General features: G+C 41.1%; 1 protein-coding gene across 9 annotated transcripts in view; it reads left to right on the forward strand.

The window, feature by feature from the left end:
• The window catches only part of FANCD2 (FA complementation group D2), a 74,012-nt gene that overhangs the window by 39,017 nt on the left and 16,809 nt on the right, over positions 1–18,186 (forward strand). For 8 of the 9 annotated variants that reach the window (XM_080671591.1, XM_080671595.1, XM_080671593.1 and 5 more), the window contains exons 19-32: positions 483–592; positions 3,607–3,667; positions 4,307–4,426; positions 5,131–5,204; positions 5,496–5,642; positions 6,138–6,238; positions 6,644–6,759; positions 8,299–8,407; positions 8,932–9,042; positions 9,524–9,636; positions 11,589–11,729; positions 13,259–13,375; positions 14,077–14,205; positions 14,345–14,463. In XM_080671591.1, the coding sequence (XP_080527717.1) occupies positions 483–592; positions 3,607–3,667; positions 4,307–4,426; positions 5,131–5,204; positions 5,496–5,642; positions 6,138–6,238; positions 6,644–6,759; positions 8,299–8,407; positions 8,932–9,042; positions 9,524–9,636; positions 11,589–11,729; positions 13,259–13,375; positions 14,077–14,205; positions 14,345–14,463 (1,568 nt within the window). Of the gene's footprint in view, positions 1–482; positions 593–3,606; positions 3,668–4,306; positions 4,427–5,130; positions 5,205–5,495; positions 5,643–6,137; positions 6,239–6,643; positions 6,760–8,298; positions 8,408–8,931; positions 9,043–9,523; positions 9,637–11,588; positions 11,730–13,258; positions 13,376–14,076; positions 14,206–14,344; positions 14,464–18,186 lie in introns of those variants that run through there. The other variant, XR_013960771.1, reaches the window with a different exon arrangement.

The following is an 18,186-nucleotide window of genomic DNA, read 5'->3' on the forward strand; positions in this document are numbered from 1 at the left end:
GCCCCCAAATTTGTTCTTTTTCAAGATTGTTTTGGCTGTTTGGGTTCCTTGAAATCCCATATGAATTTTAGTATGGATTTTTCTGTTTCTGCAAAAAATGCTATTGGGATTTTAATAAGGATTGTATTGAATGTGCATATCTTAACTATTTCTATTTCATTATTTTATTAGCTGAACAGTAAATAGCATTATGACAATTCACATATGCTTATTGAGCAACTATCTAATAGTAACAATAGTAACTGTTTTTATTGAATGTCTACCATGTGCCAGGCACTGTTCTAGGAAATTTCATAATTTGTCTCTGATCCTTTTTTAGATGAAAAAAATTGAGACTCAGAGAGATGAAACGACTTGACAAAGGCCACACAGTTAGTGAATGATAGAACCCTTGCTATTCTAGGTTCTTTGGCTCTGATATCTGTAGGTTCTTTTGCTGTACCATTCCTCTTTTTCTTTCCTGTATCATTGTCTCTTTGTAGGATGACATGCATCTGGTGATAAGGAAGCAGCTGTCTAGCACCATATTCAAGTACAAACTCATTGGTATTATTGGTGCTATCACCATGGCTGGCATCATGGCAGTAGACAGGTATGCATGGAAATTCTGACTTCTGTCACTCAAGGTCAGTTAACCAAGTTGCTGCCTTACAGAATAAAGTATTACATTGTGTAGACATCATTGTAATAGCAGATATTAAAACCACTAGAGGCCCAGGGTATGAAATTCGTGCACTGGTAGGGTCCCTAGTGGCTGCTGGCTGCCAGCCAGGTACTCTTTCCCTTCCCTGGCTGGCCCGCCCCCTGGTTGAGGGGACAATTTGCATACTATGCTTTTTTATGTTAACTTCCAATCTTTTTATTTATATACTAGAGGCCCGGTGCACAAAATTCATGCATGGGGGGTGGTGTATGTACTCTCTCCAATCTGGGACCCCTCGATGTATGTCCTATGGATCGGGCCTAAATGGGCAGTCAGACATCCCTCTCACAATCCAGGACTGCTGGCTCCCAACCGCTCGCCTGCCTGCCTGCCTGGTTGCCCCTAACTGCTTCTGCCTGCCAGCCTGATTACCTCCTAACCACTCCCCTGCCAGCCAGATCAACGCCTAACTGCTCCCCTGCTGGCCCGATCACCCCTAACTGCCCTCCTCTGCCGGCCTGGTCCCCCCAACTGCCCTCCCCTACAGGCCTGGTCGCTCCCAACTGCCCTCCTCTGCAGGCCTGGTCACCCCTAACTGCTCTCCCCTGCTGGCCTGGTCACCCCTAACTGCTCTCCCCTGCTGGCCTGGTTGCTCCCAACTGCTCTCCCCTGCAGGCCTGATTCCCCCCAACTGCCCTCTCCTGCAGGCCTGGTCCCCCCCCCAACGGCCCTCCCCTGCAGGGCTGGTCCCCCCCCCAACTGCCCTCCCTTGCAGGCCTGATCATCCCCAACTGCCCTCCCTTTCAGGCCTGATTCCCCCCAACTGTCCTCCCCTGCTGGCCTGGTTGCCCCCAACTGCCCTCCCCTGCAGGCCTGGTCACCCCCAACTGCCCTCCTTTGCAGGCCTGATCATCCCCAACTGCCCTCCCTTTCAGGCCTGGTCCCTCCAAACTGCCCTCCCCTGCCGGCCATCTTGTGGCGGCCATCTTTGACCACATGGGGGTGGCCATCTTGTGTGTTGGAGTGATGGTCAATTTGCATATTACCTCTTTATTACATAGGATATATATTTTTATTAATTTCAGAGAGGAAGGGAGAGGGAGAGAGAGATACAAACATCAATGATGAGAGATCACTGATTGGCTGCCTCCTGCACACCCCCCCAGTGGGGATCAAGCCCACAACCCAGGTATGTGCCCTTGAACGGAATTGAACCCCAGACCCTTCAGTCTGCAGGCCAACACTCTATCCACTGAGCCAAACCGGCTAGGGCACTCCCTTCCAATCTTGACTGTATATACCACATATGATTTTTACAGAATTGTGATGATAGTCGTTGCAATCTAATGGTTAAAAACTAGGGATTGCCAAGAAATAAAGTTCTAGAAATGTTTCTACAAAAGGGAAATCCTGATTCCCCTGGAGTGCATTTTTCTGTATCTGCTCGTCTGGGCACTAGACAATATAGGTTTCTTCATTGCTGTGTTATTCTTGTCTGGGACATGATGTTTAACACAAAGTCTTTCTGTGGGTGCCTCTTCCCCCCTGCACTTTGATGCCACAATTGTAGCATCTAAAGGAATATTTGTTTTGGCGCTTGATAAGACATTGCCACTGCCAAAATGACATTGGAGTTCAGTTCATTATCCCTGGAAATGATTTGTCAGGAATTCCTAAGACCTCAAAAGACATCCTTAGAATCAGCATTAGTAATTTGTAGAGGCTGAATAGTGTACTGGTTAATTTTCCAGAGCTATACTGTTTGCCTGGGGTCGAATACTAGCTCTATTTTTTATTAGCTTAATAATCTTAGGCAAGTTACTTTACCTCTCTATGCTTTTGTATTCTCACATCTGTGAAATAAAGATAATAGTATTTACTTTCTAGAGAGAAACATTAAATGGTTGAGAACATTAAATGGTTAGAATAATGCCAAGTGCTCACTTTATGATTATTACTAGTTTTAGTGCCCTTAAAAGAAAAATCTAAGCCTGGCCGATGTTGCTTAGCAGTTGAGCATAGATCCATGAATCTGGAGGTCACAGTTCAATTCCCAGTCATGGCACATGCCCGAGTTGCAGGCTTGATCCCCAGTAGGGGCGTGCAGGAGGCAGTCAATCAATGATTCTCATTGATCTCTCTTTCTTCCTGTCTTTCTTGTTTTAAAATATATTTTTATTGATTTCAGAGAGGAAGGGAGAGGGAAAGAGAGAGAGAAACATCAATGATGAGAGAGAATCATTGATTGGCTGCCTCTTGCACGCCCCACACTGGGGATTGAGCCTGCAACCCAGGCATGTGCCCTGACCGGGAATCAAACTGTAACTTCCTGGTTTATAGGTCATCGCTCAACCACTGAGCCATGTCAGCCAGGCCATTGATGTTTCTTTTATTTGTGTGTGTGTGTGTGTGTGTGTGTGTGTGTGTGTGTGTGTGTGTGTGTTTATTGATTTTGGAGAGATCAATAAACACACACCTCTGCCTTCCTCCAATTCAGCTCATTCTGCTGTGCACCTCTCTCCAAAATCAATAAAACATATTTTTTAAAAAATCTAAGATAGCCGTTGTTTGTTCTAATCCACATTTTGTGTGACCTAAATAAATACTCCTCTGTCCCTTTATGCACTTTTTTTTTGTGTTATTCCTCACCTGAGGATATTTTTTCATTGATTTTTAGAGAGTGTAGAGGGAGGGGGAGAGACAGAGAGAGAAACATCAATCTGAGAGACACACAATGATTGCTTGCCTCCCACATGCACCCCAACCAGGGGTCAGGGGAATTGAGCCTGCAACCTGGGACCCTTTAGTCCTCGAGCCAACACTCTATCCATTGAGCCAAACTGGCTAGGGCCCTTCATGTATTTTTGTCATCACCCTCATCCCGGGGAAGTTGAGATTCTTAAACTTAATTGCCGGTTATTACAAAATATTATAAAAGTGAAGCTAAAATTTCTTCTTTTTAGAAGTAGATTTTCAAGTTTGACCCAAGGCAAAGCAGACCTGAGCAATGAACAGTACACACAGGTGAGTTATTGTAATGTAATTAGATATGTTTATGAGTAATTGAGGAATTGATTCTGGTCACTGTCAGTTTATCAGAAAGTGTGCTGGTTTTTTTCAATATATGTTTTTCAGAACTTACAGAGATTTATACCACTCTTGTGGCACTTAGAATCTACTGGCTTGCGTTGCATTTATTTCTGCATCTGTCTAATCTCCCCAATTAAATCATGAATTCCCTGAGAGTGATAAAGATGGGCCGTGTTTGAAGAATAGCAGATTGATCAGAGCATAGTCAATGTGTAATTGGAGAGTTGGAAAGAAAGCTATATTAGAGATAGTAAACAAGGCTTTGAATGTGAACCAAAACATTTTACTTTTTTACTCAAAGGTAGTCCTTAAGGGTTTCTTAGCCTGGAAATGGCATAATCCAAGCTTTGCTTTAGAAAAACAAATGGCTACATGTGTCTTGTGGATTGGAAATGAGATGAGATTAGACAAAGACAGACTGGTTCAGATGCTCAGGAAAACCTTAGGTGAGAGGTAATAAGCATTTTGCCAGTGAAATTGGAAAGGGAAAAACCACACTAAGTGGGGTGAATGGTTTTAGGGAAGCAGTGGCAGCTCAAGGGCTGAACCATTCTTTGTCTTTGGGTGCTCCAGGTGACCTCCTTGTTGCAGTTGGTTCATTCCTGCAGTAAGCAGTCTCCTCAGGCCTCTGTACTATACTATGATGAATTTGCCAACATGATTCAAATAGTAAAGCTGGCTCCAAAAGTCCTGGTAAGGCCAAGTATCTTTTCCTTTTTCCAATATATTTTATTGATTTTCAGAGAGAAAGGGAGAGGGAGAGAGAGATAGAAACATTAATGACTAGAGAGAACCATTGATGGGCTGCCCTCTGCATGCCCTCTACTGGGGATCGAGCCCACAACCTGGATATGTGTCCTTGACTGGAATCAACCAGGGACCCTTCAGTCCACAGGCCCACGCTCTATCCAATGAGCTAAACCGGCTAGGGCAGTGGTCGGCAAACTGCGGCTCGTGAGCCACGGTTTGCTGCTCTGTTGACTAATGAGTTTGCCGATCACTGGGCTAGGGCCCAGGTATCTTTTCTTAAAGCAGGAAAGCATAAGTGCTGCTTCAATACCTCTCTCTGTTGTGCTGCAAAAATAAATTATCCTATGAGTTCTAAGTGGGAAGGCTGTTCTGACTCCCCTGCCCCAGACCTCTCCTCTGAGGCTTTCTTCACATAATAATAGTAAGCATGAGGTGTTGATAGTGTTGATGATGTTGTTGATAGTGCTAGGCAGTGTGTTAAGCACTTTTCATGCATTATGTCTTTTCAACTTCATAATAATGAGGTATTATTGTTATTTCCTTTTTAGAAATGAGGAAATTGAGGCTTAGAAAGGTCAATAGTTTATCTAGGGCTCCACTGCACGTACATTGTGGGCTACACAGCCTCTTTTGTTTGCTTCCTGAAGGAATGGGTTGGGCAGACCATCTTTAACGATTTTCAAGATGCCTTTGTGGTTGACTTGTGTGCTATTCCACAAGGGTAAGTACTATTTACTCCCTGATTTGATTATACTGGTGAATAAATTATGTCAGTAGCTAGTACAGATATCAGAATGCCCTTGACCTCAGGCACATTTAGCCCATTCCCACAACTTCTTTCATCCCAAACCCAGCACTCCCGGCTCCAGAATTGCAAAATGTTTCCCTACTTTATCCTTTCTCCTGGTTCTCATTTCTTCTCATAATAGGGAGATTGATTTGTTCTAGTGGTTTCCCCTATAGACTTGTATGCCCTTGAATTGGGGCATCAGATTCTGGTTTCTCTCCACAGTAACTATCCATTTCCTGTGAAAGCTCTCTATGGACTAGAAGAATACGGTAGTCAAGATGGGATTGCTATCAACCTCCTGCCACTGTTGTTCTCTCAGGACTTTGCAGAAGATGAGGGTAGAAGGACTTCCCAGGAATCAGACCACAAGTCAGTACACTTTCTTTTCTAAAACCTCTGCTGATGTTTTGAATGTTCACAGGAATTCCACAGTTCTTGCAATCTGTGGGGAACTTAATTAAAAAGGGTTTCTCCCAAGACAGGTAGTGTTTGGATGGGTTAGCAGAATCTTTATTTTCCTCTTGGACCTTTTGATTGGAATTTGCATTGCCTCATGACAGCCAGCAGGTTTTTGTGAGGCTATTTTGTTTCTGTTTCTGTTTCCCTCCCAGGGACATAGTTGTCTACCTCTGCCATTTTCACTTCCCCCTTCCTAACACATGGCATTCATTCTACTCACCTCTGCCTTCCTCCAATTCAGCTCATTATGTATCTGCTGTGCATCCATTAAATTCCTTGTCATATGTTCTTAAAAGTAGACACTTATTTTGGGCAAAATTCCTTTAATTATAAGGCGGGGCTCCCCATAAATGTGAACTAATATGCCTGTAAAGTCTGATATGGAAATGGATTTTTCCTTCCCAGGTTGGTCTCCCCATTGTGCCTGGCTCCCTATTTCCGGTTACTGAGACTTTGTGTGGAAAAACAACATAATGGAAACTTGGAGGAGATTGATGGTTTGTTAGGTATAGGACAAAGTTATCAACCTGTCCTCTTTGTGAACTTTCTTTGGTAAACTTAGGGAAGGGGCAGACCAGTATATGGTATTTGGGGCAGGAATTTTCTAACTTCGCAGAATAGTATAGCAGTAATAATAGAGTTCCAAAGACAAAATAATACATACCAGACTCCCAACATGTTAACAATCAATTGTTATAGTTTCATATTACTTTCTGGTCTTTGCTTCTATAGTTGTTGCTAATACTTCTTAATTATATTTGTTGACTACTGCTAATATGGAAGTATTTGGGGACTTGATCTTCACATACAAGTTAAAGGGGAAACTACACAGAAGGAAAGTTAGCTCTAGGGGCAGCATCCAGGTTCTGTTAACCTGAACCAAAGGGAGTAAAAAATCTGTTTTCTTTCAGATTGTCCTATAATGCTCACTGACCTGGAGCCTGGAGAGAGGCTGGAGTCCATGTCTGATAAAGAACGTTCATTCATATGTTCACTCATATGTCTTACTCTCAACTGGTTCCGAGAGGTGAGCAGAGTTTTTAGAACATTTCACCTATTATCTGTAGTTAGTTTCAAAAGGAAACTATTTTCTTGGTTCCCACAAGATGCCCTAAAAAGTCTTCCATGCACTAACCTCAGTGTATTTCTCTTGCTGTATGTCCCCCCCACCTAATTATATGTATCGTCTGATGCAGCCAAATGAAAATAAATACTAGAATTCACTTAATGTTGCCTATGCTTTACTACCTCCACCCCTTTCTCACAGTATTTTTACTTCTGCCTGGAATAATGTTATCTTCTTCACTGTGAAAAAATACTGTTTATCCTTGGTTAAGTACACACCTGTTTCAAATAAGTGAGATCAATTGAATGAGTTTCCCCCTTCTTTTAGAACATATTTGTGCTTAATGAAATGCACAATAGTCCTATATAATAAAGTGGTAATATGCAAATTAACCATCATGCTGTCACAAGATGGCTGCGCCCACAGCAGAGGCAGGGTTCCCATAACACAAGATGGCTGTGCCCACAGTGGAGGCGGGGCTCCCGTAAGGAGCTGAAACAAGCGATCAGCAGGGACCTGAGGCTGCGTGGCACCGGGCTGGGGCAGGGGACCTGAGGCCGCGCCCCCCCGCCTGGCGGGGCTTGACCGGGGACCTGAGGCTGTGCCCCACCACCCAGCGGGGCTTGACGGGGGTGGGGCCAGCCGGGTCTGGGTCCCATGGCGCCCCAGACTCTGACAGGAGAAAGATTTCCATATACATTTTGCTAATTTTCTTTCATCTCTGACACTTCTATTATAGAGAAAGGGCAAATATTAAATATTAAAATATTAAATAGCAATATTAAAATATTTCCTCCAGTTAATTCCCTTTTAATGTACATGAATTTAGTGCACTGGGCCACTAGTATGAAATATAAGAAAAATGAAATGATGAAAATGATGGTATCATCTTATATCTACATCTCATTTTTTTCTCATGCATAATATCTCTGAGAAAATTTATTTATTTGAATTATCTCTTCTTATCTTCACAATTATATTATGTCAGAGGCACCAATGAGTATTATCCTCTTTTTACACATATGGAATTGTGGGTACAGAGAATTTGGTCATTAAAATTTATCAAGCACTCTACCATGCCAAATGCTGGACTCATTTAATTCATGCAACTGCATTCCTATCGTATAGTATAATTCATACAACAGTTGCATTCCTATCTTATAGTTGAAGAAATAAAAGCTCAGAAAGGTTAAAAATTTGGCAGGGTCACACAACTGGTAAGTAGTGGAATAAGACTTGTTTCACCAAAGTGTATGCTCTCTAGCCACTGTGCTATTCTGCCTTGTCATTTAACTTGTAATAAATAGAACTAGGATTAAAAGTCAGGTCTTATGTAGTGGCCCAGGACTTTTCCCTCTACAGCATCTTGCTGAGAGCACTTTTTACATTACAGACTAAACTTACAGATTCTGCTGCTGAATGGCATCATCTTAGCTCTGGATGAATAAGGTTAAAATCTGAATAGTTCAATGTATGAGAATATAATTTGTACTTTTGCAGGTTGTAAATGCCTTTTGCCAGCAAATGTCACCTGAGATGAAGGGGAAAGTGCTCACCCGGTTAAAGCACATTGTAGAGCTGCAGGGAATCCTGGAAAAATACTTGGCAGGTAAGGGAAATATCCTGGTAGCCCTACTTGGACAGCAGTGAGGAGATAAAGAAGTTAGCTTGTAAGCCAGGCTTAATGATAGCAATGAGTGTGTCCATTTTCCTTCCATCATTATCTCCAAGAGCTCTTTCTGCTTAAGAAAATATAAAACATTGGTTAGGTTTTAGTAAAGTTACATTGCTTCTTTGGAGGTCAACTAGTAAGTTGCAGTGCCCTTTGACTTCCTAAACATAGTTATGAACCAGGAGTAGAGCTGAAAGTTCATAATACCTCTGACCATTAAGTAAACTTGTCGTTTTAAAGTGTTAGCTTGGTTCTCTGGGGAAAACATGGAGCTTCCTAAGTTATCTATGGCCATTTTCCTATGCCAAAACAGCCAGATAACTTGAATGCATCTTATAGGAAGTTGGCCATGCTTGGTAGTTCTAGAAACTAGTTTTTAGCCAATTCGGTAATTAGCATTCCCAGTCTAACAGTGGTATATGGTTGTTATATATTGAGTTTCTGCCTGCTATTTATTTCAGTGACATCAGACTGTAGTCCTCCCCTTGCAGCCTTTGACTTGGAAACTTTAGATGTAACACCTCATGCCAGCACTGTATTTTCAGCAAAAATAAAAAAACAAGGAATTACAGGTAAGTTCTTACATATTATTGTCTCCATGTGAGTCACATTGAATTGACCTAAGAGGTTATATGCATCAAGGCATCAGTATTGGAGAGATTATGTAATTGAACCCTTTCTTTAGCATTTATAATGAACTATAGTGTGGGGTTATAAAATTACCTCCTCTGGCCTGGCTGGCATGGCTCACTTGTTGAGCATCGACCTATGAACTAGGAGGTCATGGTTCAATTCCTGATGCGGGCATATGCCAGCATTGTGGGCTCAGTCCCCAGTGGGGGACCTGCAGGAGGCAGTCGATCAATGATTCTTTTTTGTCATTGAGGTTTCTATCTATCTCTCCCTCTCCCTTCCTCTCTGAAATCTGTTTTTTAAGAAATTTACCTCCTCTGCCTCTAAGGAGTTTTTAGCAGGTGGTTTCCTAAAGGCAGTGATATTTATTAAATATGATTATTGATTCCTTGAGTCACTTTTCTCTTTTTGAAACATAAGGAAAAAGGAAACGAAAAGCAGGTGGCAACAAAACATCCCCCCATGACATGATTTCAAAGGAGGATGGTTCAGAATGCGACCCTACACCATCTAATAGAGGCCAGCTGGAAAAGGTATTGGAATGATGCATATCCATGAAGGTGTGTGACTGCCCAGTGATATTAAGAGAGGACCAGCGTTATTGTCTGCATTTCACAGAGAAAAATTAGGGAAAGGAGAGGCAAACAAGCTTCTGTAGGCCTTACAGTGTCCCTGTCAGTAGCAGAGTTCACATTAGACTCCATGTTCTTACCACAACCACATTGTTTTCCTAATTATTTTCTTGAATATTTTATTTCATTTTTTGCATCCTAGCAGTACTTTGAATTCTTCCTTGTAGTAATTATCAGCTTCTGTCTTTAGGCATAGTTGTAAATATACTCCTTTTAGCTTTTTTCCCCTTCCAATCCAGATTGTTAACTTCTTGATAGATTGAGATAACATGAAATACTTTGTACAGTTTCTGGTACTTAATAAACAGTAGTTCCCTTTTCCTATAACTCTGCCACTCACAAAGTAGGTTTTATGTGTTTGTGATATTGCCTGAACCACATGGATCCCAATTATTTGTTTCTTAGCTACTGTTTATTGAGTATTACACTTGATCTTAGCCAAAAGCTGAGAAGCGATGTTTATTAAGTATTTATTATGTATAATTCCTCTAATCCTCCTAAAAATTCAACATTAGGCCCAGTCGGCTTGGCTCATTGGTTGAGCATCGACTTATGAACCAGGTTACGGGCTTGATCCCCAGTGTGGGGTGTGCAGGAGGCAACCGATCAATGATTCTCTCTCATCATTGATGTTTCTATCTCCCTTTCTCCCTTCTTCCTTCCTCTCTGAAATAAGTAAAAATAAATTTTTAAAAAATCCAAGGTTAATAATCATATTCAAATTTAATAAATGAGGAACTAAGACCCAGAGAGGGTAAGTGACTTAGCCAGGGTCACATGGTTAATAAGTGCTTAATCAAGGGCTTGAAGTAAAATCTTATTTTAAAAAATTTAATTTAGCCCTAGCTGGTTTGGCTCAGTGGATAGAGTGTTGGCCCATGGACTAAAGGGTCCCAGGTTGGATTCAAGTCTAGGGCACATGCCCCCGGGTTGTGGTCTCGATCCCCAGAGTTGGGGTGGGAGGGCGTGCAAGAGGCAGCCAACCAATGATTCAGAATCATTGATGTTTCTATCTCCCTCTCCCTTCCTCTCTGAATTCAATAAAAATATATTTTAAAAATTTTTTTTTAATTTAGCCTGGTTGGTGTTGCTCAGTGGTTGAGCAGCAACCCATGTATTAAGAGATCACCAATTCTATCCCCATTCAGGGCATATGCCCTGGTTTCAGGCTTGATCCCCGGCAGGGGGCATGCAGGAAGCAGCTGATTGAGCAATATAGATGTTTCTATCTATCTCTCCCTAAAATCAATAAAAACATTTTTTTAAATTAATTTATTTCCCAGTTACAGTTAACATACAAAATTATATTAGTTTCAGGTATGCAAAATAGACGTTTATATACCTTATGAAGTGATCTCCCCAATAAGTCTAGTACCCGTTTGACACTATGCATAGTTATTACATTATTATTAACTGTATTCCTATGCTGTACTTCACATCCCCATGACTATTTTTATAACTGGCAGTTTGTACTTAATTTCTTTCACCTTTTTCACCCATCTTCCCCTACCCCTCACCCCCACTCCATCTGGCGACCATCAGTTTGAAGAAGCCAAATCTTTCTGGCCATTAAGCTCATAGTTTTCTGTACTATACCATAATACCTTGCTCTGTCTAATAGTTCATCTCTAAGTAGAAAACAACCAAGAACCTCGATGTGTGATGTATATCCCAATATAAATTAGGTGCTCTGTCTTAGGAATATTTAGAGACTTTGGTGAAAGGAAATTAGTGATATGATGAAAATGTAACTTTTTGCATAAGATGAATGCATAATTGCACTTCACAATCTTCATTAAAAATTAGACTAAGTAGAATCCTCATTCTGTTGGTTGCTGCTACTTTCTCCTTAGGAGTTCAAAGGGAAAGAAGAAAAGACAGTGTCACTACAGAATTACCATTTATTATTCCGAGAGCTGGACATGGAGGTCTTCTGTATTCTGCGTTGTGGGCTTCTGACCAAGTTCATCTTAGATACTGAAATGCACACTGAAGTAAGTGACAGCGTTGCGATCCCAGAATTTAATCTTCGTTCAGAAAGTGCCTCAGCTCTATTCTTATTTCAAAAAGAACACCATGACATTGAGAATAGTTGGACCCTGGCTTCCAAAACCTTTACGTGTAAAAGTAATGATGAATAGTCATCTTGATGTTTATAAGTTTTGAGTTTTTTACAATGTGCTAGACGTTATAAAAGATCATGCTAATGAGGTGATCCTTACTTAGTTACTAACTATAAGCTGTTTAGATTACTTTTGTAGAGCAGCTCTGTCTTGATTTATAGAGGTCAGTGCTATTTTCATGGTATTTGATCTGTATCCATGAGATGCTTATCAACACTTTTTGTGTTTGCCAGTAATCTAGACATTGACACTTCAATAGTTCATACCACATGATGTTTGCCTTCAGACAGTTCATAATCTAATAAAGGAAGTAGACATAACTAGCACTATGTGCTATGTTGATGGTCTGAACTGAACTGAGTATCAATGAAACTGAGGAGAGAATGGTATTTATGAGGAAGTTGGAAATGGAGGACATTTTCACAGAAAAGCTAATTTTTGATATGGGATTTCACCAGAGTAGAGGTTCTCCAAGTTTAGTAAATTGAGAAATAGCAGATTTTTACAAGAAGGTAAGATCCTTCAGAATAGACAATATCTCCCCCCACTCTTCAATCTTTCTACATAGCTTGTACTTGGAGATTTTCCATAAATGTATACTGAGTGAACAATTTGAAGTAATGTATTTCACCTATTCTGTTTCTGGAAATGTACTACACTTATAAGGATCCTGCCCAGAGTTAACAGCAGCAAAACATTAGGAGAAAGAATATGAAAGAATTATTTAATGAACAGAGAAAAGTAAAATTCCCTTGAATTAGTCATTTTTTATCTTAGGGTACTTAGGAAATGTACCTCGGGTCCACTGCTGGAAAGATGCACAGAGGCATTTATTTCTAGGGAAAAGTTACGTCTTCCAAAACTATACTGCCTATTAAAATTTTACTTTGATCATTTGAAATTTACTTTAGAAATGCTTGACTTTTTGATTTGTTGACATAGCACAACAGCCATTTATTGATTTGAGGTAGGGGAAATTTCCCCCCTTTGTTTTTATTTTATTTTATTTTATTTATTTATTTATTTATTTATTTATTTATTTATTTATTTATTTATTTATTTTTAAATATATTTTATTGAATTTTTACAGAGAGGAAGGAAGAGGGATAGATAGTCAGAAACATCGATGAGAGAGAAACATCGATCAGCTGCCTCCTGCACACCTCCTACTGGGGATGTGCCCGCAACCAAGTTACATGCCCTTGACCGGAATCGAACCCGGGACCTTTCAGTCCGCAGGCTGACGCTCTATCCCCTGAGCCAAACCGGTTTCGGCTCCCCCCTTTGTTTTTAATGGTCAGGTTCTTCACCCATTGGGAAGACTAAACATAAAAATGTGCTCCCCTAAGTAGATGGTTAGGACATGGTTGTAGTTATTCTTTCCTTATTCCTTGTGACAGGCTACAGAAGTTGTGCAACTTCAGCCCCCTGAGCTGCTTTTCTTGCTGGAAGATCTCTCCCACAAGGTGGAGAATATGCTGACACCTTCTGTTGCCAGGAGAGTCCCCTTCCTCAAGGTTAGTATAGGCAGAAGCACAGGCCCTGACTTTAGTGAACTTGAAAACAAGTATGTCTTAGTAGTGAGTAAGTTGGCATTTTCTCTGGCATAGTGTTTGGGTCACTGGGTAGCATGGTGGCAGCCTCATTGCCAGACCATATTCACCTTGTATAGAAAGAAACTGAAACAAAACAAAAAAGCCACCCAAAACAGGAAGTATATTTCTAAGTGCCCAAGCATTCCTGAATCCTCTTCTGTGCTTGGGTTTTGGTTTTAACAGCTTCCCAAACTAAGTCCATGTCCATACAAATGTGCCATAGCATCTGGTGAAGTAATTGGATGGTGCAAACAACAAAATGTGAAAATTTTAGGTATAAACATTTAAGTATTAACACATCCAGTTACTTGATTCTTTCTTGTTTGTACTTACTATTTGTTCTATTTTCTTATCAGCCTAAATTATTTCTGTTTCTGTGTCAGCTTTATCTCATTAGTAATTATGGGTCTATACTTCTCAAACAGTATTTGTACTCTACAGAAGCTAATATCTTTGTTATTTGATGACAAAGATCCCTTTTTCAGAATAGAGTCTTAGGCAAGCAATTAAGTGGTTTATCCACCCTACCTGGTGGCGTAGGCTTAACTAACCCCATAGTGAACTTTTAATTTCAGAGAAGGTATCCAGCAGTTTCTTCCCCAGTAACTCTGGATTTATTATAGGGTAAAGGAAGCCAGAATATTGGGTTGTCACATGTCCAACAGAGAACTGGCCAAGAAATTGTTCATTGTATTGTTCAACTGCTGACCCCAATGTGTAACCATCTGGAGAACATGCACAACTATTTTCAGGTCAGAAGCCTATCTTATTATTATGGAGACTTAGAAATTACTAAGTTAACAAGATACTTCATTTTTGGCTAAGAAATACTGAAAGAAAATGAGGGCAATTGCTGAAGCAACTGTCCTAAAAGCATTTTTTTCCTTTAAGTGCTTACCAGCTGAGAATCATGGAGTAGTTGATGGTCCAGGAATGCAAGCTCAGGAGTACCGCCTAATGTCTTCCTGTTATCAGAGGCTGCTGCAGATTTTTCATGGGCTTTTTGCTTGGTGAGTATGTGGCAGGTATGGAGGGTAGAGACAATCCAGTATGTACTTGCTTTATTTGACAGTCACCAAGGAACTGAAGTATAGAAAAGAAGGAAAAGGCTCCAAAAGACGGAGGTAAATATGATGCTTATTATTGGAGTGCTTTTGTCTGCATCATTTTATTTGATCTCGCATCCTCTGTATCTTATGGAGTTGCTATTATTTACTTATTTGAAAATTAGATGACTTGCTTTTGGCTAGCCAATTTGACCATCAGATTCTTAGCTGAGTTTGTAGGGGCAAACTTTTTGTAATAACACTGGAGAGATTGTTACTTAAGAAGTTGTCATTAAACAAGCTCTGGATAAATTCCAGATTATGTGGTAAGGAAATGAGCACAGTTGGAGCTGGGGTATTTATAGGTGCCTTCATGGAAGCAATGGGACCTCTTCAGGCCCTTGAATGTAGATGGCCTCTGGGAAGGCACAGCATGGATGAAAGGAGAAATGAGGGAAGTGTGTTTTTAAATGCTGTTGTTCCTCAGGGCTGGGCCCTGACTCCTCTGTCCTCATTTTATAAGTTTCCTGGGCAATCTCACCCAAGCTTAAATTTGTGCTAAAATTTGTCTTCTGAGCTACAGGCACTTAAATCCAACTGCCTACACAACAGTCTGTTAGATGTGTCATTAACACCTCATACTCATCACATCTAAAATGAAGTGTTTCATCTTTACCACCGCTCCTTCAGCTTTGCCTGGCTAGGTAAATGGCACCACCAGCTGTCTCAGGCAGACACCAGAAGCTATTCTTTGTCCTTTCCTTTACTGTCCATATTTTTCCTCTCCCACATCTGATCATAAAATCCTGTTGTTTTATGTTCTAAATAGCATCTTAATAGCCATCTCATTCTCCACTGTTTCCAGACTCCCATCATCTCTCACCTGGACTAGATTAGTTTCACATTTGGTCCCTCTGCCTCCAGTTGCCCTCCCAAGGTCCTTTCTTTACACAGCAGTCAGAGTGATCTTCCCAATGCAAACCCAGACTTATCCTGTCCCAACTTTGGTTTCTGATTGCCCTTAGATTTTACTTTTTATTATTATTATTATTATTGATTGATTTTTAGAGAAACATTGATTTGTCGTTTCATTTGTTTTTGCATTCATTGGTTGCTTCTTGTATATGCCCTGATCGGAGATCAAACCCTCAACTTTGGCATATCAGAATGATGCTCTAACCAACTGAGCTACCCAGCCAGGACCCCCTTAGATTTTTCTTGAGTTCAAACTCTTTTACCTAGATTCTAAGACCTTTTATTATCTGACTGCTATTCCACTTGTCTTACACCCTATATAGCTTTCACCTGGAAGGCTTCACACATACTCATCCTTCTACCAGGATCCCCACCTTCCTTGATCCCCAGTCTTTTCTAACTCGGATTTTTGAGTTAGAAAAGCATTCACTTCCTCAGGCGTCTTCTCCGACCCCACGCCAGGTAAGCCTCCTTCCTGCCTCTCTGACCCCCCAGTTCTCTTCTATTATTCTGGTATCCTATTACGATGAAACTTATTACTTGGTATTATAATTACTTGTTCATTCATCTTCCCTTCTGGATTATGAGTTTTTTGAGGGCCAAGACCAGTCATTGTTGTATCCCCAGTACTTAAGAACAATGCCTGACAAAGATTTGAATACATGCTTCATCATGGAAATATATTTTTGGCAAATAAACACATGCAAAGATGTTCAATAGCATTAATTATTTAGGAAATACAAATTAAAAATCATTGCATGGTTAAATTAAAAAGATTTACTTTTTTTTTTTTAATATATTCTATTGATTTTTTACAGAGAGGAAGAGAGAGGGATAGAAAGTTAGAAACATCGATGAGAGAGAGACATCGATCAGCTGCCTCCTGCACGCCCCCTACTGGGGATGTGCCCGCAACCCAGGTACATGCCCTTGACCGGAATCGAACCTGGGACCCTTTAGTCCGCAGGCCTACGCTCTATCCACTGAGCCCAACCGGTTAGGGCTACCTTTTTTTTTTAATCTTCACCTGAGGATATTTTCCCCATTTTTTTTTTTTTAGAGAAGGAGGAAGCGGGCGGGAGTGAGAGAGAGAAACATCAATGTAAGAAATCGATTGGTTGCCTCCCACATATGCCCCCACTGGAGCCAGGGGTCCAACTGTGGTACTTGCCCATGACTGGGAATCAAACCTGAAATCCTTCAGTGCATGGGCCCGTTTGGCTCAGTGGATAGAGAGTCGGCCTGTGGACTCAAGGGTCCCGGCTTCGATTCCGGTCAAGGTCACATGCCCTGGTTGGGGGCTCAATCTCAGTAGGAGGCGTGCAGAAGGCAGCCAATCAATGATTCTCTCTCATCATTGATGTACTTGCTTTATTTGACAGTCACCAAGGAACTGAAGTATAGAACTCTCTCTCCCTTCCTCTCTGAAATCAATAAGAATAAAAATAATAATAAAAAAGAAGTTAACCCTGGAGCCCCAGCTGGTTTGGCTCAGTGGATAGAGCATCAGCCTATGGACTGAAGGGTCCCGGGTTCAATTCTGGTCAAGGGCACATGCCCAGGTTGCAGGTTCCATCCCCGGTGGAGGGACATGCAGGAGGCAGCCAATCGATTTTCTGTCATTTTTTTCATGTTTGTATCTCTCTCTCTCCCTTCCTCTCTGAAATCAGTGAAAATATATTTAAAAAAGAAGAAGAAGAAGAAGTTAGCCTTGGACAGGTAGCTCAGTTGGTCAGAGCATCTCCTGATACTCCCAAGATTGAGGGTTCACTCTCCGGTCAGGGCACATACAAGAAGCAGCCAGTGAGTGCATGGATAGGTGGAACAACAAATAAATGTTTCTCTCTCTCTCTTCCCTTCTCCCTCTTCCTGCCTTCCCCTCTCTCTGTCTCCCAAATCAACAAATAAAAAATTTTAAAATAAAAAGGTAGACATACACCTACCATACAACCCAGACATTCCATTCTTAGGTATTTACCCGAGAGAAATAGTAGCATATGTCTACATAAAGTCTTGTGCACAAGTGTTTATAGCAGCTTCATTTGTAAAAGCTCCAAACTAGAAACCGCTCCATGTCCATCAATCAGTGAATGGATAAACAAATTATGGTATATCCCTGTGGTGGAATACTACATACAACAATATGAAAGAAAAAAGAATTATACTGAATTAAAAGCAAGACCATAAGAGCCCAGCCGTTGTGGCCCATTGGCTGAGCATCGACCCATGAACCAGGAGGACACGGTTTGATTCCCTCTCAGGACACATGCCTGGGTTGCCAGCTCGATCCCCTGTAGGCGGCATGTAGGAGACAGATGATTGATGATTCTTATCATTGATGTTTCTATCTTTCTCCCCATTTCCCTTCCTGTCTCTGAAATCAATGAAAAAAACAAGACCATAAGAGTAGGTATAGCCGAAACCGGTTTGGCTCAGTGGATAGAGCGTAGGCCTGCGGACTGAAGGGTCCCGGGTTCGATTCCGGTCAAGGGCATGTACCTTGGTTGCGGGCACATCCCCAGTGGGTGGTGTGCAGGAGGCAGCTGATCGATGTTTCTCTCTCATCGATGTTTCTAGCTCTCTATCCCTCTCCCTTCCTCTCTGTAAAAAATCAATAAAATATATTTAAAAAGAGTATGTATTATTTGAGTCTATTTATATGAAATTCTAGAAAAAGCATGTTATTGTGACAGAATACAGGTCAGTGGTTGC

Source organism: Plecotus auritus (genome assembly GCF_963455305.1).
Source record: "Plecotus auritus genome assembly, chromosome: 6".
NCBI lineage: Eukaryota > Metazoa > Chordata > Mammalia > Chiroptera > Vespertilionidae > Plecotus > Plecotus auritus.